The sequence below is a fragment of the Cephus cinctus genome, unplaced genomic scaffold (genome assembly GCF_000341935.2).
Source record: "Cephus cinctus unplaced genomic scaffold, Ccin1 Ccin1_scaffold0709, whole genome shotgun sequence".
Lineage (NCBI taxonomy): Eukaryota > Metazoa > Arthropoda > Insecta > Hymenoptera > Cephidae > Cephus > Cephus cinctus.
In genome coordinates, this window is record NW_014333329.1 from 113,346 (window position 1) to 135,005 (window position 21,660).

Genomic DNA, 21,660 nt, shown 5'->3' on the forward strand with positions numbered 1-21,660 from the left:
GTTGAAATACTATACAGTACAGTACTTCCTTCGTGCTTTACAATCATTCACTCTTTCATATTTTCATCCCTCAATCATTACACTTTCTTCTTCCTCGATTATGCGCAATCTTACGTACCATCCACCTGCACTTGACTGTGACTTCGAATTTCCATGCCATTATTTCTTAAATTTCGACTATTGCTTCTTCGTTACTTTTTTCGTAATTGAAGTGACCCCCATGATTCTCTCGCATGCACGAACATTTCTTGATTAATGGACAAATGCGGTCTCTGAAAATCCTCGTTGTGAGTACATAACGAATTACATGGAATGTAATTCCTTATGACGAGAATCTAAGGTAACTGTAACGAGTAAATTGATGAAAACTCAATAGTGTAAAGCTATATCGTACACGAAAGGAAAAATTAAGAATATTTTCCCTTCCGTGCATCGCCTTCAATTATTTTTCCCTTTCGTGTATCATCGTCTGAATTTTCAAAATCGTAAACTTCAATCTCTCGAATCATGTATTACCTACATCATAACTTTATTAATTATAAGAATGAAATTTGGGAGTTTGTGTACGGTTTGTTATATTTTTTAAAATTCCTTGATCACTACGCAGTGCGCACAGATTCTTATTTTTATCATTTGCCAGTTTAAAATAATCTAATAAATTTTACTTGACGTTAACGCCGTCCTGCATAGAATAACGCTGACGAATTTTCAGTTTATTAAATACAATTATTTCTCATAATCTGTCGCATGGATCGGACGCAATTCTGTTTTTCTCCGGTGTTTTTATTCATAATAAATACTTGCACATTAGTACACAATCAAGGATTCAGGGTATGTGTCGTGTCTTGTAAGAAACATGTACTCGCTTGGGGACAATTCTTGTTTTCTCAGAAACATTTGAATCCTTTTTAATTTTAATTTTTCACTTTTTTGTGTCTTTCTTTCTTTCCCCCGCACTACATACTTTCACCTGGAAAATTGTATCTTTTCTTCGTTCCACGTTATGAATTTCATTTTCTCATTGGGTTACTTCGGATCGTACACATTTGTATGCTTCGTCACAGCACTTAGTTTTTCATTTCGCGTCACGATTAAAAGTAATAAAGTACTTAGGAAAAACATCGAATATTTATTTTTCATACATATGTACAGTCGAGTTGTCAACCACGCTGAAGAATTTTATTCTGGCGTTTTTCGGTGGGAAATCGTAGCACTGGAGGAATATAAAAGGAAAGAAGGATTACCTTTCTTATTTTTTTTGTTTGAGAAAGTTCAGAAGGTTCTTATCGAAGTGATGGAATAAAAGGACAAAGTTGTAAAAGAAAACAATTTTCGATACATTTAACAGCCCAAATTATCATTTTTCCGCATTCTCCCTCGCGCAAGACGTTACTTCTCCCTTAGCAAGTTTTGTTCTTTGTCATGCTGGCTTCATCAAACAAGGCTTTTAATTTGTTTTCTAATCTTTTCCCCTCTTGTTATGTCTCCCTGATCCAATATCATTGAGTCTTCAATTACTCGTCACGTATTGGACGAAATTTTATTGAGGGTTCACGCTGTTCACAGAGTCAACATTATCAGACGTGTTTCTCGGTTAATTTTGACTGATAAAGAACTCAAAAAAGTACAGAAGGAAGGGGGATGGGACAGATACAAGAAAGAGAAAAAGAACAAAACAAAGAATAATGTCTCTCGCTGTAGTCTCCATTGTGTCGGAGCAGGAACAAAAAAAAAGGCGAACAACAAATGCAATTTGCATTTTGTATTCGCATGCGCGCAGCCACTCACGCAAACAAAAATTATAAGAGCGAAAAAACTGAACGGAAAGATATACAAAGTAAATGAAACCGTGTGAGATCAATGTTTCATGGGCCAAATAGATGCCCGGCGTCAAAACGCCTTTTAACCGTAAGCTTACAATCTAATTAAAACATACGATTAAATAAGTAAGTAATAGCTCGTTATTAATTGGAAGCGCATATGTAACTGTCTCCATATCGAGAGAAACGCAACGACAGTAGATTCAGGAAGTAAAAAAAAAATGCGACCGCTGACCAGATAGTCTCACGCAAGGTTTGTCGAGTCCCACAATCAATATTATGCGTATGTATGTACGTATATATATAATATATATAAAAAAAGTCAGGATGCTACGTTAAGTAAATATCACATCCTCTGCACGTTTTTCCAGAAAACGAACCAAATATTATGTCATTAATTCTGAATAATGAGTAAATAATATTCAAAGAGACTCTGTAACTCGCAAGAAGTTGGTATTACCGATAATACCGAAAAGCTTTGTGCTAGCTAACTGACAACACGTATCAGCGGAGGAAGGATTTAAGCTAATTATGAAAGAAATAATACAACAAAAAAAACATCAAATACGCGTACACGAAAAGTGTTGCGAATGCCAATTATTTGTTTAAGTACTCTTGGAAGGAACCACGTAGGCCCTCGATAAATTTTACTATTTCGATCGCTCCGTTAAATATAAAGTATAATAGGATTATTAATCGTATCATCGATACCGTTTTAAAATACATATCACAACAAATGAACATCACTTGTTACTCAATTAAGTAATTCTAATGCGAAAAATAAAAGGAAATAAACGAAAACGAAAAATATTATCGGAGGAGAAAGAGAGAGAAAGAGAAAGAAAGAGCGTTATCTTTCATTTAAAAAAAAACCAGCCTTTTTTCATTGTAATTCAACAATAACTTTCAAGTTAAATTAAAAAACAACCGAGAACAGTGTAAGCACACAATCAGGTACTTCGTTCCACGATTTGCCTTCGATATTTTTCCCACGTTAATTTTCGCATCGATAGGAAACAATTAGACTTAGAAGTATTATTAAAAAGAAAAATAGATAAAATTAAGAAAACAACCTTTCTTTTTGCACTTAGATAAGCTTTATCGTGGTTATGCAACGCGAACGACCTCGCTCATTTTTCTCTGCTCTGTATTATTTACAGCGATACTATTAGTCGCAATCACTGGATTCCGTTTTTTTTTTCATTTTCATGAAATACGGAAGAGAAACAAGAATAAAGATTCTAACGCTCGTTTAAAATGAGAGTCAAGAATACCTTAGTTAAACTTCGGTACTAAAGTATTTCCTCGCAGTGTGTTCTGATTCACATCCGATTCGCTCGATTGACTAGTCAGCCATTTTGATAAGACAACAATAAGAAAAATAAGATGAAAAGTAATTTAACATGTTCCTTAATTGTCATGAATGTCTCGTATTTACAAAATATGGGAAAAACGATGAATGTACTCTGAGTAGGTAGCAGCAAGGCGACTGTTAGTAATCATGGCGATAAGTCACGAAAAAGTATATTTAAATAAGGAAGACGGAACAGGAAGAAAATATACAAGGAATCGTATTAAAATTCAACGAGTTATCTTCTTCGCGTCTAATGAAATTTTTGCGAATTCCATCATCTGAGATATAAGTGCTCGATAAGACAAACGTTTGAATTCGTTTGAATTGTTAATGACAACATGATGTTATATAATTTTACTTTCTCCTTTAATCAAGAATAAAAATCAACAATTCGCCAAAAGAAACTAGGGAAGACCTAATTCAGAACACAAAACGTCGTAATCTCTCGTGATGCAATTTCCCATAATGGAACTTATTGAATCCCAGAAATAAACACTTTGAGAAATAAAATGAGATCTAAGAAATACTCCCAAATTTCGAAATCCTAATTGATCGCGTCATTATAGTTTCTTTTTCTTTTATCCTTTCTTTCCCTTCTGCCATTGTCCTATCCTGTGACTTTACAAAACGCATTGTCGGCTTGCTTCTCCGAATATGTATTCGCTCCCTTTGCTTTCTTTGATTGTGAATGATGATCGCATGACTTGAGAAATAGTGGCACAGTACGCCGATGACATTAAATACATTTTGTATGATGGACTAGCTTCGGATTATGACTTGAACGTAAGGTAATGTCATTAACAAGCCGTTGTAGGTTCAGGCATATGCTGTGGAAGGATTACAAAAATAAGATTTGTACCGTTCCTTTTTCTTCCCTCTCATGGATAAAATTGACAAATTCTTTAAGGAAGAATTTTACGAATACTATTCAGTGGTTTGGTTGTCTACAAAACTAATTGTAAGAATATCATGGACCAATTATTTCAAACCTATCGTAGACTATTCGCTATGAATGTCTGCAATGACTCCAATATGTGATTAAAGGAATCTCCATTCGATTTGAGAAAGACCAACCCACAGCATATAAGCATAACGAGTTAAAACTGTACTGATTCTCAAAGTGTTAGCCTTGTGTCCAGTGTTTTCTAGGATGCTCTCGAAACATGATAAGAGTGTCCTCATTATGTTCGCCTGACAATCGTGAGATACGCCTGAGAATAATTTGAGTAATTTTTCCAGCAGATTCAATATAGTCGAGTGAATTAAAAACCGTGTGGATTCGCTGCCGACATTCTAGAGGGCTATATAAACGATTGTAGAAAAGTCGAGTAAAGCACTCGAATAGCTATAGGATGATAATTTAGACGAAACCCTGTAAGGCTGATAAAGGATAAAACGACGTTCAAAATTTACTCAGGCGGTTCGCGGAGTCGCACAGTCAGGCATTTCATTTGTTTTTAAGCTTCGGTCGATGCAACGAGAGAGCTCTTTGGGGTGTACGCCGTCGCATTAGGATCCAGGTTGGACACAGTGCAACCTGGACAAGGACTTTCGTTGGCACGAATTTTTGTCCCGGATACTCTGACCTCATTATTCAGTCGTAATTTCGATGTTGATGACGTAGGTGCCGGGCCAAAGGAGTCCTGTGGCATCACTGCCAAATCCTGGGCAATTTTTGCCTTAAGAATTTCGACCTCCTTCTCCTGAGACCTTATTAAACCTATTTTTGAAAAATTAAATAAGTCCACGTGTTACGGATAATACTTGTTCATTACTAATCATATTGAAAATATTTGAGGGCACACTTACTCTCTCTGATCTCGAGTTGTCGCTTGGCCTCGCCGAGTGCTGAGAAAAGGTCCAATTTTATTCGTGTTTCTGCACTGAGACTATTTTCTAGATGTGCATTTTTATCCTGAAGCGCACTAAGTGCACCCAGGAGAATCTCAGTTTCGCCGTGATTCTCTTTGCATCGTGTTACGTCTTTCTCCAATATTAGACATCTGTCCTCCTTTGTTTTGAGATCGCGTCGCAGAGTCTTGAGATCCTGCTCCATCTGTGCCCTACGCGACTTACAGGCGTCCGTACATTCTTGCCTTACAAGAGGAGGAGGAAGTGGTGGAATAACTGATCTGGCCTCCTCCGCAGCTCTTCTCGCTCTTCTCTCGGAGGTCAAGGAAGCTTCGCAAGCATTTCGCTGTCTTCTCTCTTCAGCAATACGTCTCTCTAACGAAGACATAGTCTGTTTGTCTACCTGTCGGGCTGTTACCAAACCGTGAAGTCTGCAGAAAAGTAAGAATGAGAATTCATATCGAAATTTATAATTGAAAATCAAGATTGCCAAAGCAACATACTTGCTCTGTAACTGTTCATTATCATGCTGCAGTTGCTGAATATCTCCTTTGGCTTGTCTCTCACCATTAAGTAGACTATTTATTTGAGAACGTAACTCTTGTTCTACCTGTCGGCTAGACTGAAGATCAGACTTCAGGCGCTTCACGTCACCCTCGAGCCTGCGACACATCAGTAACCTATTTCAACGATAGTAAATTAAGAACTAGAAAATTAACACTCTAAATGTAATAATATAAATCTCCTGACTAGAAACATGAAAAGCAGCTATTAATAGAATTGTGTTAACATGATTTATATTTGAACGACCCAAAATAGACAAATATGTTATACGAACAATAATGTACCTTTGACAGTATTCATCCTGTTGCTTCTGCTGCTCGGCTATGGTATCTACTATAGCTTTGCTCTGACGATTTTTACGTTCGCGCTGACCATTCGCCGTGGTTGTCGAAGAGTCTCGATTCTCTTTCACATTGTTCCACTTTCCTCCAGCTGAACCATTGGATTGTGTCTTTACAGAATTCTGACCAGAACCTTTTACGGATTTGTCTTTCTCGATCTCATTTACGTCAAAGTCGTTCACAGAGCTGCATTTCACACAACGTACGAAAAACATATTATTATGTATTATCAAACTACAGATATAACTATGTACTGCTACATATTAAAGTGCACTGGACATCAGTGTATAAAATATTGAGATAAATCTTTAATTTAATAAAACACTAACTGTCTCATCTAAAAATATGAACATCACTCTACCAAGGTAGAACAAAAATAGTTCAAAGCTTTAAGGGAATATAAGAAAACGATAAAAGTGCATAATTTGTACTCAATTTACTGCATATACTATTTTATTGGTATGGTAATTGTGCAACTTACCCAATCCTCTCTATAAATTGAGTGTCACTGTGAGATACTGCGGTTCCATTAGTGTGCGCAAATTTCTTCTCGCTCTTTTCAGATTGCGAGGTATTTCCTATGTTATGTTTGCTATTTTGTTCTTCCTGTTGATGCTGTTGTTGTTGTTGTTGTTGTTGCTGCTGCTGCTGCTGCTGCTGTTTCTCACCTTTATCCAGGGACTTTCTGTGACCATTTTTGGTGGTGGCACATTGTGCCTGCGATACGCTTTGCGTACCGTTGTGTACACCACCGTTTTGTATGCTCGTTTCTACGGAAGCACTGCTGCCCCCTTTTTTTTTTGCAAATAGGGATATAAGTAAAATTACAGATTCTTTCACTACTGGAATACAGGAGATAAGAAAACGCTGATGACTTTGAAGAATAAATATTATATAGTATAGGTAAAAGATTAAATACAAACTACCTCTACTCTTCTCAGGGCTTGTGTTATACTGAGGATTCGGCCTGTGTGGCTGTGATTTTGTGTGCTGCTCCGATGGGGCGGAGATTATTTGGGACTGCGACTGCGATTGCGATTGCACCTGCGTTTGCAGCTGCGAAATCGTCGTAGCCTGTTGTTCTACTGGTAATGCCTGCTGCAAGAGTTGTAAGTAAAACTCGTTCTCCTTGGCCACGTCCTTTTGTTTTCTCTGTAAATAAAAATGAAAGTTATGCTCCTTACGGCTCTTAATTCTTTTATAGGATATGCGGAATTAATGATTATTCACCTGTCGCATTCTGTAGCCCACGTAACTTTTGAAACCAAAGCCTAGTGTGACTACTGGATAGCCAATGCTGTAAATAAAATATTTGTAAGTCAATGATTTACTACTGAATATCTAAAATTTCAAATGGATAGTGTCTTTGTGATTAACAAATTTTATAACAGTAAGTTGAATGTTGATGAAAATATACCAGTGTGCGGCAAATGGCCTGCAGAGATCCAGATGAAACGGCATGTGACGTAAGTCTCGCAACCGAACTGCCGCTTCTATGTAGAGAAAAAGCAGCCACAGCATCACAGTCGGCAAGCACACTCCTTTATCTGTATTAATATTTTTCAAAATAAAGCTATCACAATTTTCTGTGTAATACACATGTAATGTATTCATACAATTTTTAAAGAAATCAGAAATACGTTAAACAATTCCTGAATAATAGATACTCACCTGTGTGCCATACATACTGCACCCAAACGTACGTGCTGGCAGCAAAAAATAGCCAATGTACAGGGATAAAAAAGAAACAAATCATGTCCGATGTGAGTGCAATGCAAATAAAAAATACAGAGAAGGCCTGAAATATTAAATGCCAAGTGTTAATGCAAAACAAATAGTTCACATTAGATTATACAGCAGAAGTATGAATGATTGTACTTCATAACTTACCAAGCCTTGATATTTAAAAGAATCGTAAACGCTTCTCAGGAGCAGCCAGAATGGCCACAGAAACTCAAAACGGAATTCTAAAATGAAGTCTGCTAAAATCACCATAGCCCATAGCAGCAGAAACTTTAGGTAAAGCAGTGTGCTGAAACAAAAATTGACAACAAGATATCTAATTAGTTTTTAGTATTCTCTAATTTTATTCAAAATGATGTACAAGGAACTAATGATTGAATTTGTTTTTTTAGATCTTTTTCTAAAGGGATTTGAATTTATTAAATTGATAATGTGTCTAATCTACTTAATTTCATCATTTTATTAATCTCTAAACAGATGTATAATATCTAACGTCCATTAACTTCGTCAGATTTCTATTATATAACTCACATGACATTCATTTATCTTACCTTAATACTCTTTTTCTAAATAAAATATTCTATATCATTGAAAAAAAGTATTATCAGTTTCTATAATAAATACAAGGAATATACAAATTGAATGCGAATAAAGAAAAGACAAATAAGTATAAATTCCAATGTATTTAAGCAAAGAAAGTAACATATAAGCCATAAAAGCATAATATTAAATTAAGAAGCACAATATTGCATGCTGGAGTGAATTAGCTAATGACAGAAGGAAAGATCGGAATGTAACATTTTCAAAAGATCAAATAGGATAAAAAGTCAATAAGTTTCCCAGATTCAAATATTTTATTTCACCATATAAATTTGTAATTATAATAGAAAAATGAATTATATCAATTATAACAATCCTCTCCCCCTTCACTGATCTCAAAACCATCCTGACATCCAATTTATAATACTAAGTTAGGAAGCTAATAATATAAAATAAAATACTAAATCATCCCATAAAAGTTGTCAAAAACTGAAATGGAAGTATCATGAAATGAAATCGTGCAGCTACGACGAAAAGTTTGTGAAAGAAGTGTAAAGACGTAATGTAAATGAGCAAAACACAGTCAGTCAAGAGTGAAACATGCATGGAATCACGTTCGTTAGTTGCCTAGTAAGAAGACATATAGAAAAATACACAAGCACTGGCACGATCTACGCAGTAGAGGATTCGTAAACGGATCATACGGACGATTCATTTGGGTTGTTCCTGAAGTTTTTGGTTATTCTTAAGATCGGCCATTGTGATGCACACGGAGTCACACATATGGCAAGGCCTGAGGAATTTACCTTCCGTAGATGCCTTCCGTGATCTTGTTGCGCTTCAAGGGCCTCCGGAGCTTACCACACTCGACATTTCTTCTCTTCATATTCCTCAGCACTGGCACCGCGGCTAACGCGAGTTAACGCGGCGTCAAACGGTCAAACGGCCGTGCTGCTGTGCTGCTGTCGAAAATGAAACAAAAACGACGAATTGCGGCAAAACGCGCGCGCGTGCTACGTTGAGAAACCCACTCGTACCGACGACGACACTATCAATCTCTTTTGTTGTCATTCGTCTGTGGACAGATCCGAAGTTTCACGGCGAATTACCGAGCAGCTGATTGGTCCATCACGCGACATGGCGCTTTTATCGGACACGGCAACTTCTCAGCCTTCACAGAAAATCACCAAAGATGTAACCCTCTCTCTCTGTCTCTAATTTAGTCCTTCCGTTCACTCTCGCTGTATCCTCCTTCCTCTCTCTGAAGACACACACTTCCTCACTCTCTCTCTCTCTCTCTCTCTCCCCTCTCCCTGTTTAAAACAGCTCTCACATTAACTCCTTAATACTTTCGCTCGCGATATTGAGTCCCCCGAGACACGTGTGATCACGTATAAAGACCCTTCCTGACCCGGGGACGATTTAACATCACCTGCTACAGCGAGATTCAGGGTTTTCGAACCTTTATCGATCGCTGAATGTCTCGTGCGCCCGACGCCTTCTTGCCTGTCACTGGCTGCCTTTTAACAGACACACTTCGCCTGTCTGTGCCAGCTGTGACTGTACTTCAGACTCCGATATATTCTAGGGAAAACTGTAACCAGAGATGAGTAGACAGATTGTTAAGGAGCCGATTTTCGCGGTCCAAGTCATGATACAAATAGACGAGGTATAGTTACTAGCGGTTCTGCGCATTCGGTCAGTGGCGTCACTGGACCCTCTCTACTCTGATTGGCTGACTTTACGTATGAGTATATCACACGGCAACATCAACTCCATATTGAGGGGCCATCTTCTTACGAACAAAAACATAAATAAGTCCTCTCAAAGTAAAACTGATGTCGCTTTGAACGTGACGTCATTGGTCTCTGCGCGATCTTAACGAAAATACGATCGCTAGTGGCTATACCTCGTCTATTTCCATCATGGTCCAAATTTTATTTCGGCCTCGAAATGCCACCTGGACGGAGGAGCCTCGAACCAGTCCCACGTTTGTGATTGGTCGAATGTATTCCTAAGTAAATCCCAAAGGTGGGTACCTAATAACAGAAATGTTTCCCGATTTCTTTACCATAGTGATTGAACAGCACACGTGCATGATGTTTTGATTAGCGCGCAAGAGTCTCGGGGTTCAGGACTTGGTCATTTCTTTGTTTTGTACTGATTCGATCACTATGTTAATTGGTTTTTTTAACTACCTTTGGATTTATTAAATACATAATTATATTATGTTATATATATACAATAAATACATAAAACAGCGAGCATTTCTTCTTCTCGAGAACTCGTGAATGACAAACCGGGCAGATAAACATAAGTACAAGTATACCCCATGGCTGGTTTGCAAGGAATCAAAAAGGATGAAGTGTCATCTCCACAATACTTCAGCACGCTTGCGAGAAAAAGGATGAGAGTCCAGAAATTTCAATGTATTAAATTAGCATCTATATCAACTACCGTGAAGTATCGTGTGATACTGTGTAATATTGAGTAACATCTTGTGATAGACAACATGTGCTATGATATCGCATGTAGAGCTACTAAGACCCTTTTCCATATAAAAAAAAAGAAAAAATTGGAATTCGGAATGCTATCCTGACTCCCAATGCATGTGCATGTGCACATCATATATCGGATATCTAGCCTAGACCTATCTACTTGACCATATGCGGCCTTACCTGCGCGACAAGTTTCCCTCTCTTACTGCGCGACCTCCTTCTCTCTCTGTCTGTGTACTTAATTCCGCTATTTTCGCTGGTCTATTGCTTCTTTCGTGATATCACTTTGCTATCATAGTCAACTCCGTAGTAAATAAGACGGTTTGAACGGTGGCGTGTCGTGAGTTTGCGTCGACATCCCTTATTGCGCTCTCTAAGGGAGCGGTCACGTCTTGCTGTGTTTAATTGTGCTACTCCACTTGGCGTGTAGGTGTACTTCAGTCCACCTGGTAGCTTCAATCAGTTCTGTTGGAAACACTTTGCGCGCTGATCGACAGCGCAAATGAGGTGACCACTTCACACCCGTAGCACCTCAATTTTTGGAAAATACGTATTTTAATGATGTTACGTTGCAGAACTATTGTTAAAACGTATCAGGAACTATAGAACTCCTTGAGAACTATTTAAAAAGCCTAAAAAAATGTTTCAACAATAGCCTTTTTCAATAGTTCTCGAGCAGTTCTATAGTTCCTGATGTGTTTAAATAATAGTTCTGCTACGCAACATCGGTTAAATATTTATTAAATATACTGGTGGCATTATACGCTTCAGTGCAGGCAGGCATGAGGTGCTGGCTTTTATCATATTAAACTTACCGAGCTTACACTGTGCGCTCGAACTCAGGATTGCAGAGAAAAAAATATTTAGACTATATCCGATGAACGGCCTCGTTTTAAGCGTTGCTTTGGGAACCAGCAGTAAGTAGCAGAGAACGTATGTCCGCTAAGCTACACGTTCATGATCGTATTCAGTTCGGCTACGACGGGATACGCATTATCGACGGAGGCGATGATCACAAAATGCTGCTTCCGGACTCGCCGTTGCGATTCAGCGCCATGCTTTTGGTACCGCCTAAAACCGTAACGATGTGCATCTCCCTACTCATCTCTGGCGCTATATATCTCCTTACTCATCCTCTGTATGTACATACACACCCTCCAGAATGTCACCCGGTATATAATTACGTATGTCTCACAGAGCTCAGGAATATCATGCGTAGTATATCTGTATGTAGTTGACCACTGAAAACCGTGGGTACGCTTAGATGGCCCTCCGCTCAGGTGGCGCGTCGAGACCAAAATAAAATTAGTTCCTTGAAAATCGTCCCACTAGCAATCTCCCTTCTCATCTCTGGGATAAGTAAGCTTTATCAATTTTTAAGAGATGTTTCTCTGGATTCCTTATTGGGATTAAGTAATTATCACGTTGCATTTCATGATATAAGCGTGCCGTTTTGTTTTCTCCGCGTAACTTAGAGACAAAATGGCATCCCTGAGTCATCACTACATTTAGTTATTGTATACATGTGTACATTATTTTCTCGTTAACCGAGGATACCAGATTTAGTATATATTGAGTACAAAATTATTTGCGTTCTCTAATGAGTATTAAAGTTGCATTACCAGAAATTCATGTTTGGACTAATGACGTTACACTGTTCTGAGAGAATAGCCCAAAGCTCATTAGGTATATCCTACAAACAGGCTTAGAAACCAGAGAAATAATTCTCTATTAGCGTCATTAACGATTCTACGTATACTCCACTCCGTAAATATAAAATGAATATAGATATACCTATAAAATGATGACCATAATAATAATAATGTAAAAAGTATTATAAAAGACATGGTTTATTCGTATATCCTATAATATATAGTATATTATATATCCCAGTATATCCTTAAATATCAAACTACAAAATACAATACAGAATTTATGAAAAAGCGTCATACAACACGTTAAGTGAATAATAACAGTTAGCTACGTTTGCTATTTATCTTTTTACAAAATTCCGTCACGTCTTCTCTTTCGTAGTCAAATATGCCTTTACCTTGCCTCTCAGCTCCATGTTAATTTCCATGGAAATATTAGGAAGATCTTTGCATATTATAGATAATAGACTTCAAGCGAGTTTCATTAACTCGAAAGGATAACTTGCTAATGTCACAGACGAACATTATATATCGTGTGCACAGTTCATTAGCGACATAGTCGTTGGAGTCGTTTATCAAAGGCTAACAAATGAACACATATCTTAATCACAGGCATCATCAGATCCTCCCCCTCACATGTCCATTTCGAACTGCTCTGGAGATTCCTCAATCACAGGAATATCTAAGAATAAAAACAGTCCATTAAAAATCTATCATTAACGCACATATAATATATTTGATTTAATATAATTAACCACATTAATTACCTTTGGATATGGGACTTGGTGCCATTGTGGTAATGGCTGGTGTACCCTTAAGTAGATCCGCAGGGATTGACGGCATATTCTTGGGTGGCGTCCTGGATATAGGAGAATTTCGTAGATTCATTAGGAAAGCACGTTCGTAGACGATGCGGGTACCTGCAGAATAAATTAATAGAATTATAAAAATTATGAAAATATGTGCAATTATGAAATGTTATTTTACACATCTCCGCAAAGATTAACAATTACGTATATGACCACTTTGACCTATAATACGATTTGTATTACTCGCAAAAGTGGGACGGCATTCTTTAAAGCTTATTACGCAATGTTTTGATAGAGTTAAAAAGAGAGAAAGAGAACCATCGTTGGCCACTAGTAGTTAATTACGTCAGACTCGCATGGTAAATAAACGACTGATAGAACGACAATCGCCTAGATTTCGCGTCGCCAAAGGCCACTGCGACGATGACTTTGTGTTGACTATAATCGTTCGAGCAACCCGAGCTCACTGACGATCGCACAAAATTGAATCCAGGAACTACAGTCAAGTAGGATTCACGTTACAATTTGCGTTTCCTATATAAATTATTTTTTTAGTTGTACTGAAATTATAGAAACTAGGAACAAACTGCCGAAAGTTCTCCTTTACTACCATCAATTTCTTACTTCTATTTTGGAACGAACTTTGAATTTACCGTGGAAATATGCAAGGTTTGTAAACCCTCCAAAATAGAAAATCTTGTGTGCAAAGCTGAGAAAGCGATTTAACAGAAGAGAATGCAGAATGCCTATTTATACATGAGTATATTCTTCCACTAAATGACTCGTAGGGAGAGAAGCTTTGGGAGGAAAAAATAAAAAAACATTCCAAGCAAAAGAAAAGCACTGAGAGGAAATAACATTCGAAACAAAGTGTTTTCCCTTTTAAGTTTAAGCAGAGAGGGAAACGCAAAGAGAAGAGAGACGGAGACTGGATAGAAATAGATGACAAAAAATTGAACATAGAGAATTATGCTCAAGGATCCCATGATTATGTTTATGTTGCGTATCGAATATATAAATTAACAAATAAAATGTCTTAAAAATCATGAAAACGTATCTCAGATAGACAAAACGTCCTTCATTGCAGCAACATTTCTTGACTTTCTTATTTTTATTAATATTTATGAATCGTTAACTACGTTATACAGAGCAGAGAATAAAGTGTAAATTGACTTTATTTAATTTTTTATAAATGCCCAGAGCGTCGACCTTATTCTAATTTAGTTGATGCGGGTTAGAATATTTTCAAGTGAAAAATCACCGTTCCGTATGTGCATGATGATTTTTTGGATGAATAAGACGAAGGAAATTCGTTAAAAGTTCAGAACGATACATTAAGTGCTGAGACGAGGAATAATCATTACTCGATAAGGCAAACAAAGGTAATAATAATAATCGCCGATAAATAAATAAAGACAGGAGAGAATATTGTTGACATACTTTTAGCTGTATCTTTGTTCCTCGAACAGAGATTGGCAATCGTCCACATTATACTTTAAAATATATGTTCAGGAAATAAAGATGCCACGATAAATGGAAATGCGGCATAACCTTGACGTTCCTTATGTATTTTAAATAAAAGTTTAAATGGTCATTGATATGAAACTAACATGGCGACTATGCTATGTCTAGTCTCTATTTTCTTCATTCGCGTCTGGGACGTTAGGATTAAAATTTTTCCGTAACTACATAACTCATGAGTAAAACAAGGTCTCTCTTTAGCATTCCTTAATATTGTAACACATAATGGTTTGCATGGCATATATCAAGCGTTATCCCTTTTGATCTAATCTTAAACTGGACAATTACAACTACTCAACGTTACTTGAATCACGAAGAATTACAGTATAATCGTCTAAAATGTTGTTTAGCCATGTTCTACTCCAGTGCTCCTTTATTGAAACAGGATGACAATTAAATTTAATAAAAACATAAAATTATTTTCTTCAAGATACGATAAACGTGGCCTGAAATCGATCTACAGTAAAAATCACAATGAATTTAAATTATTTACTCTGAACAATCTCTTTTTCATAGATAAAGTTATTTCGAAGTACATAAATAATATTTAATGTGCAATAAAACAAATCCTTACATGGTTTTATGATGAATAGAAAAAAAAATAGAACTGACCTCCCGGCGTGGTAGAGTACAGAGTGCCACCAGGCGTGGAGGAATAATCCGTCGGTAACTCCTTAGGGTCATTGATGAAAATCCTTTTCGAAGGGATACTTTGGCTATGAGTAGCCTGTCGTGCGATAGGCGAAGCCGACATTGTTCCAATCACGTGAAATAGAAAATTAAAAGCGTGATGGTAGTTCAGATGAGAAACAGACGAGAATCCCGCGTCGATTCGTCGCTATTGATAGAAGTCTGCTGCGCAATTTGTCTTGAGTTCGTAGCTCCTACCACGGTTGTCGCTGGTTGCTGGCCGCAGATTATATTCGTGCTCAAAGCCAATGAACGCGCAGCGCACAATGACTGGTTGGCTAATGGTAAACGCTCTCGTCCCGTCAAAAGTAACATTCACTAGACTGGCGCCAGATACGACTCACTTGGAAAGCTTCGTAGTTTTCTGATTTTCTAGAGAGATGAAACCACGCACGTAACAATACAAAACCTAACCTGGCTTAGCAGCCACTGCGAGTCGTTCGATAAAACAAGCCGACTTTATATAGGGAGGACTTCCTACAGGCGAGGAGGAGAACATAGGCACGTAGTAGCCTAGTAGTAGGGACAAGCTAAATCATATACATTTGCTATGCATTTGTATACACATATTTTCATAGTAGTTTAGTATGTAAGATTAAGAAGCAGTGTTCAATGTTACTGCATTTATAGGATGCGTTAAGAATAATATATAGTTCAGAGTTTATTGGAAATTTATAGGAAGAGAGTATTGGGAATCTATTATTTGTATACAAATACACAGCGTAAGACGCCCACGTGTAATTTGATATATTTTTTCTGATTGTATCCATTTGTTACGTACTTCGAATAAGCGGATTTTACTTTGCCTGAGGACACATGATTAATTATGCTCTCTTAATTGCTTTATCTTGTCAACAATAGTAATGCGTGGACATATTTTTCATATTTGGACGAAAGGCACACCACCTGTAGCTCCGTTCCGTCGACACTCAAGAAACAGAAGTAGCGCCATAAAGTTTCTTCATGGAATTTCTGTATACTTTCAAGGTTAAAAATAAAATTCTGAAACTCAATGTATTATAGAATTTGTAATCTATGTCCCTAGTTAATTGTAGCGTCAAAACAGAGTCGTCAAGACGGCCTTAAAGTAAACGACAAGATATATTTGGCAGATATCGATATAGCAAAATAACAGATATAGGCAGTTCTTGCGTTTGTTTTTATTGTTAGTCTAATAGTCTGTCAATATAATTACTACTATATTGATATATGTATTCATCGTATATCCATCTGTGTCAAGTCTAACAATCTAACATATTCTTTATTTTACCCCACCAGGAAAGGGGATAAGAAATATTTTCTACCGGCAACAAATCAACAATTCCAAATTATAATTATTCACCCGGTATACAGTGCTGCGTAATATGCTTACATCAAGCAACACACTGTTTTACTAACACGTGAAAATGCACATGTGACGTCTTCTAGCTAGCATCTAGTTGGCACGCTCAAAAACATCTTCTGATAACAAGTCTATATGTATACTATTTATACAGAATTCGTGCTCGATGTCTATACCTGTGACTAGTATTATAGACTGTTTACCTTACGTAACTTGTGACAACACATCGAGAATATAAAAAAAATAAATTTAGTACCGCAGACAAATGCGTTGAATTTAGTTTTTATGCTATAACAAGTCGTTACACTTTGGATGATTGAATATAATGTCAACAGATATTCTGATTTTGAATGCGAAACTCTGCTGAAGATAAATACTATTTTCGTGCAATAACTTTAAGATTTTTATAAATATACATATGTATAATAACTGTATCAGATTCGTCAATAACCTGTCGATAAACCAGTGAAAGTTATCTTATCAATGTTTTATCGTTTTATTCTATAAGTTTTACTGCATATGAATTAGGATGTTATGTTACTCATGGTTAAGAATGTAGTCAGCAAAATGATTTGAGAACCGCTGCAGCAAAGTGTATTGCAGAGTAGAGAAAATGGCGGAGGTACGCTGTAACGATACTGAAGATGATGGTCCTTCTGAAAGAAAGAAAATCAAACTTGCTGAAGAGAAAAACTTGAAATGTACTAAAAGCGTGCACGAGACACTAGAGAACCTAAATGACTTCGAAATAAAGCGAATTTTGAAGAACAATAACGCAAAAAAGTACGTATGCATTGAAGGCTCTTTCAAAGGTCGCAACAGTCCAGCTGTTGTCACATTAGAAAAAAAAGAATTCTCAGCCGACGATTTAGAGACCGGGGCTTTCATGAAGAGTGTCTCGCTTCGAAAGCTTCATCGTAATGATATTTATGGGCAATATGAGTGCTTTCCAAATATCGAATACTCCGGTAAGTTTCATGTAAGTCATTTGGCAGCAACAGCGTATACTCAGTGCGACTACATTGTCATAATTTAAATAAGAACAGATGGGATAATTTTGTTTTGTCTCAAGGATTAAAGGCAACTATTATTCATCCAGCTACACCAAAACATATAAAAAAGTTTGAGGAACATAAATTCTATTTGGTGGACGAGACGCCGGAAGATTATTATAATATTACACTTCCTTATTTTGAGAAACAAAGTTTTTCGCTGCAGGTGGGAACTCGACATGAATAGATTTGATTTATCTGCTAATATTCTATGAACGTTACTATTACTTTAAATAATTGTTTTATTTAATAGTGGATTGATAATATTTTCGAACATAAAGCCGAACAAAACCGAGTTCTATATGAAGATCAGGATGAGGAAAAAGGCTTTGTTATGGTGCTAGATTTGAAAAGTACTGGGCAGCGTGACTCTCTCCACGTTTTAGCACTTTCTCGCAAAAAAATTCGATCGCTTCGAGATTTGAACGAATCTCATTTGCCGTTATTGAGAAATATACGCGATGTCTGCAGAGAAGTTATTAGTACGAAATATAATATATCGAAAGAACATCTTAGAATGTATTTTCATTATCAACCCAGCTATTATCATCTGCATGTACATTGTTCTTATCTAATGTTCGATGCGCCAGGTATAACATTATATTTCTTCGATAGTACATGTTATATGTCTATAACATTCAAAACGTGTAACTAAGCCTTTTTTTATTACGTAGGTATCTTCACGGAAAGGGCGCATATGCTTACAACAGTTATAAACAATATAGAGTTAATGCCAGATTATTATGCAAAAGCTACTATACCATTTGCGATTCATCGAGATAATCCGCTATTACTAAAGTACAAAGAAGCGGGAGTCATAACCGAAGGAGTTATTGATGATGTGGATTAGGTTTTGATATTTTGTGTTATTCTTTATTTACGATGGTCTTTCTTTCCTGTACCGAATAAATATGGACGAATGCGCATGTAAAAAATATTTCGACGAGTTACGAATACAAGAATTTTTTTATATATCCGATCTGTTTGTTATTATCCCTATCGAATCCCTTTTTCCATTTGCTTTTCCATATAAAGCTGAACCAATTTTAGCTTGCATGGTTGCTGAATTCTTTTCAGTTGTAAACTTACATATTTATTAACATACTTTTCTTATGAAACTAATGGGAATGTTATCCATACGTAATAAGTGGAAATGTCACACAATATGTCTCGAGGACGTATTAAACGTTAATGTCTAAATATTAGCGGTAAATTAAATTTTCCCTTAAAAGAAAATAATAAGCGGTGGTTTGTAATAAGGAAGTTTATATAATGAACATTTTTTAAAGATACTAAATCTGTATATCCTCTAATGTAAATTATTTTTTTATACGAATATGTACTTCGACTACTGTTACAAATAGGAATTCTACAGTATTCTGTCAAGAAATCTTTTCTTTGGAAAGACATCTGTCGTTTATCAAACAGATCGTGCAGTGATATATCTTATTATGGTTAATGAAATGAATTTTTGGATGCAGAATATCCAATTTTTCATTTGCCAAGCAAATTATCCTTACTTACGGACTTATTTATGAACTTAGACCCGGTGTGCTATGTCAACCCTTATATACACATCGCCTACTATACATTATATCAAATTTCGACTATAACAATAATAGGACATTCAAAAGATCTCAAGTGAACGTCATTCGTAAATAAAGTTTTCAGAAGAAAAAAGGCAATTGTAAGATAAATCCATAATGACAAGACTCTAATCTTTATAGTACTTCACCTTACGACGTGCCGTGCATAATACACGCGAATGTCCATTGTACTCTCAGCCCTATAATAAAAGCCTTTAATCAAAATATACATGGATTAATAATATATCATTTATGTTAAATCACATGGGTAAAATATGAGAGCTCATTAGCCTCTTGTTAGCTTCTCATTACGAATTATTGGGAATCAAAAAACTGGTCGGCCTAAGTATCTAAAGGTCTTACTCTACGACCATTCTTGTTCATATCCCAAATTGCAATAATCTGTCACCTCAACTTGATTATTAGTTTAGTTTACTAAGAACCAACGCTTACAACGACAGTTCCGTAAATGACTAGTACTTCATTTTTTTTTCTTTTTTCATTATGGCTAAAGACATACGAATATGTGCGTTAACCAGTGTCACTTTATGGTACGTACCTTTCGTAATTATTTTATAATGACAAACGCGATAGAAGTTATGTCAGCCGTATGTTCAAATCCCCTTAGTCGTTAATCAGTTTTTAGTACCTCATGTCTTCACTCTAGATCCAGCCTTCAAGAAGCCGTTGCGCGATTTTCCATTTCGCAGATGACCGTTGCTCTTGCCCTTACGATGTTCAAATAATACGTCATCAGAGTCCGTATCCGATTCAGACAATACCATCTTTTTGTGTGAAGTAACTATCCAAATATAAAAAAAATATTTATAAAGTTAAGGCTCGCTGCTATTTATAAGCTGATAAGTAATGTACACGTACAACTGTCATCCTCTAGATCTGGTTGTAAAAGAGAATAACGTGCAGGTTTCTTCTTGGGACGGAGCGAATGTCTTTTTCTTCCGCATATCCTTTGGCAAAGGCATACTAGTCCCCAAACACAACCCACCCAGCAGACAATCAAAGATAACAAAGCGATAATCACGTATAAAATACTCCAATCTGAAAAAGCATTATTCACATCTTATTATCAATGACTTTCTTTGGTCTGATATGTATATTGAAAAAATCTTATATAATAAACTCACCGCAATTTGATTCACTGTTTCCAAAATACTTCTGAATAAAGTTTTGCATCCAGAAGGCCTCACACAGACACTGCCTTGTTTCTTGGTCACACACGCCATGCCCTGAGAATAAGAATGTTATAAAACTGGATAGAATATGTAAAATTATTATAAGAGCAATTAATATTCTTACCAGAACAATTGTTTTGACATACGACTGTTTCCACGTTGATAACAGATAATTGTAGAAGCCCAGAATCTTGTCTTAATTTTTGTTTTAATCGTTGGACGACCTCAGGCCCAGGCATTGATGATTTTCCACCTTTCTTGTCTACGTAAAAGACTAAAACCACTCGACCAGTTCGAGGTTCAGCTCTGAGTGTGCGAACAACAATGGTAGCCTCTTCTCGGAGTAACATTTGTAATTTGACAACAAGGGAATCTTCTTGTGATTTCGTTAAAAGGTGCGTCTCGATGTTCAATGTTAACTCAATTAAGTGTAATAGCTTAGGATCTATAATTTATAATGAATTGTTATTATTGTTGGTAAAATAACGTACTACATTTCATGACAACAGGACCTACCAGGTTTCACAATCACTGATACTGTATCCTCATTACTCAAACCTTGATCATCTGTTACTTTGAGTCTGAAGACAAACCGCCCTGGCACAATATCTGTCAACTGTCAAAATATTAGAAAAACTATTCAATAACATGTTACAATTATTTACGAGCTGACCATTTTATAAAAAATATAATACCATTAACACTGGAGATTTATCAGTTCCTTCTATGATATTACCAATAGCAAGACTTGATGAATCCCGAGTCCAAAGCCAATTTACTATTCCTAAATCATCGCTTGATTGTGAGCCATTAATTATTAGTGCATTCACAGGTGCAATTACTACTTGATCACCACCTGCATTGGCCTTTGGAGGTGCATTTTTATCTAGAAAATACAAAAGTACTTGATTAATATTCTTCAAGAATGACCTTATTTATGCATATCACGTTGCAGAGGAAAATAATTGTCAATAAATTAGTCGGAAAACTCAAACAATATTTTAATAAATTAAAACATCTTAATTCAAAGTATTTTGAATGTAGGTACCCAAACGTAAAAAATGCAGCAGGAACGAAGCGACCAATCTCCCAAAGCTGTGGGGG

At 36.4% G+C, this 21,660-nt stretch overlaps 4 protein-coding genes across 17 annotated transcripts in view; 1 reads left to right on the forward strand and 3 right to left on the reverse strand.

The window, feature by feature from the left end:
- Nucleotides 1-762: 762 nt before the first annotated feature.
- Nucleotides 763-9,898, reverse strand: LOC107270172 (macoilin-2). 5 transcript variants are annotated; one of them, XM_015744943.2, is made up of 11 exons: nt 9,020-9,898; nt 7,821-7,962; nt 7,602-7,728; nt 7,348-7,477; nt 7,161-7,227; nt 6,854-7,082; nt 6,412-6,772; nt 5,874-6,116; nt 5,529-5,687; nt 4,984-5,456; nt 763-4,894 (listed from the first exon to the last, which is right to left on the reverse strand). In XM_015744943.2, the coding sequence occupies exons 1-11, from the start codon at nt 9,097-9,099 to the stop codon at nt 4,632-4,634; spliced, it is 2,274 nt and encodes a 757-aa protein (XP_015600429.1). In that variant the 5' UTR covers nt 9,100-9,898; the 3' UTR covers nt 763-4,631. The 5 variants fall into 5 exon arrangements, with proteins under 5 accessions (XP_015600429.1, XP_015600426.1, XP_015600425.1 ...); XM_015744940.2 differs by having other exon boundaries at nt 5,529-5,705; nt 6,857-7,082; nt 9,020-9,897; XM_015744939.2 differs by having other exon boundaries at nt 5,529-5,705; nt 9,020-9,897.
- Nucleotides 9,899-12,543: 2,645 nt separating this feature from the next.
- LOC107270178 (eukaryotic translation initiation factor 4E-binding protein 1) lies at nt 12,544-15,826 on the reverse strand. The gene is made up of 3 exons (XM_015744958.2): nt 15,306-15,826; nt 13,131-13,283; nt 12,544-13,045 (listed from the first exon to the last, which is right to left on the reverse strand). The coding sequence occupies exons 1-3, from the start codon at nt 15,445-15,447 to the stop codon at nt 12,996-12,998; spliced, it is 345 nt and encodes a 114-aa protein (XP_015600444.1). The 5' UTR covers nt 15,448-15,826; the 3' UTR covers nt 12,544-12,995.
- A 743-nt stretch (nt 15,827-16,569) lies between these two features.
- LOC107270176 (m7GpppX diphosphatase) lies at nt 16,570-18,751 on the forward strand. 2 transcript variants are annotated; one of them, XM_025087607.1, is made up of 4 exons: nt 16,570-17,693; nt 17,798-17,943; nt 18,031-18,259; nt 18,452-18,714. In XM_025087607.1, exons 1-4 carry the CDS (start codon nt 17,339-17,341, stop codon nt 18,625-18,627), a joined length of 906 nt encoding a protein of 301 aa, XP_024943375.1. In that variant the 5' UTR covers nt 16,570-17,338; the 3' UTR covers nt 18,628-18,714. The 2 variants fall into 2 exon arrangements, with proteins under 2 accessions (XP_024943375.1, XP_015600437.1); XM_015744951.2 differs by having other exon boundaries at nt 16,596-17,693; nt 18,031-18,367; nt 18,452-18,751.
- LOC107270171 (dyslexia-associated protein KIAA0319-like protein) overlaps nt 18,624-21,660 on the reverse strand; it is an 8,110-nt gene continuing 5,073 nt past the window's right edge. For 5 of the 9 annotated variants that reach the window (XM_025087600.1, XM_025087598.1, XM_025087601.1 and 2 more), the window contains 6 exons: nt 21,252-21,442; nt 21,073-21,172; nt 20,681-21,001; nt 20,509-20,610; nt 20,243-20,422; nt 18,629-20,165 (listed from right to left, as the gene is read on the reverse strand). In XM_025087600.1, the coding sequence (XP_024943368.1) occupies nt 20,014-20,165; nt 20,243-20,422; nt 20,509-20,610; nt 20,681-21,001; nt 21,073-21,172; nt 21,252-21,442 (1,046 nt within the window). In that variant the 3' untranslated portion in view covers nt 18,629-20,013. Of the gene's footprint in view, nt 20,166-20,242; nt 20,423-20,508; nt 20,611-20,680; nt 21,002-21,072; nt 21,173-21,251; nt 21,443-21,660 lie in introns of all 9 variants that reach the window. The other 4 variants (XR_001538258.1, XR_001538256.1, XM_015744938.1 and 1 more) reach the window with 4 other exon arrangements.

Coding starts and splice junctions, on each gene's coding strand:
- LOC107270172 (XM_015744939.2), bottom strand. CDS start 9,099: ATGAAGAGAAGAAATGTCGAGTGTGGTAAGCTCCGGAGGCCCTTGAAG. Junction 6,117..6,411: donor CAATTTATAGAGAGGATTGG/GTAAGTTGCACA, acceptor TGTGAAATGCAG/CTCTGTGAACGACTTTGACG. Junction 5,457..5,528: donor AATGAACAGTTACAGAGCAA/GTATGTTGCTTT, acceptor ACTTTTCTGCAG/ACTTCACGGTTTGGTAACAG.
- LOC107270178 (XM_015744958.2), bottom strand. CDS start 15,447: ATGTCGGCTTCGCCTATCGCACGACAGGCTACTCATAGCCAAAGTATC. Junction 13,284..15,305: donor GTACTCTACCACGCCGGGAG/GTCAGTTCTATT, acceptor TTTATTCTGCAG/GTACCCGCATCGTCTACGAA. Junction 13,046..13,130: donor ACCAAGTCCCATATCCAAAG/GTAATTAATGTG, acceptor TTTTATTCTTAG/ATATTCCTGTGATTGAGGAA.
- LOC107270176 (XM_015744951.2), top strand. CDS start 17,339: ATGGCGGAGGTACGCTGTAACGATACTGAAGATGATGGTCCTTCTGAA. Junction 17,944..18,030: donor AACAAAGTTTTTCGCTGCAG/GTGGGAACTCGA, acceptor TTTATTTAATAG/TGGATTGATAATATTTTCGA. Junction 18,368..18,451: donor TCTAATGTTCGATGCGCCAG/GTATAACATTAT, acceptor TTTATTACGTAG/GTATCTTCACGGAAAGGGCG.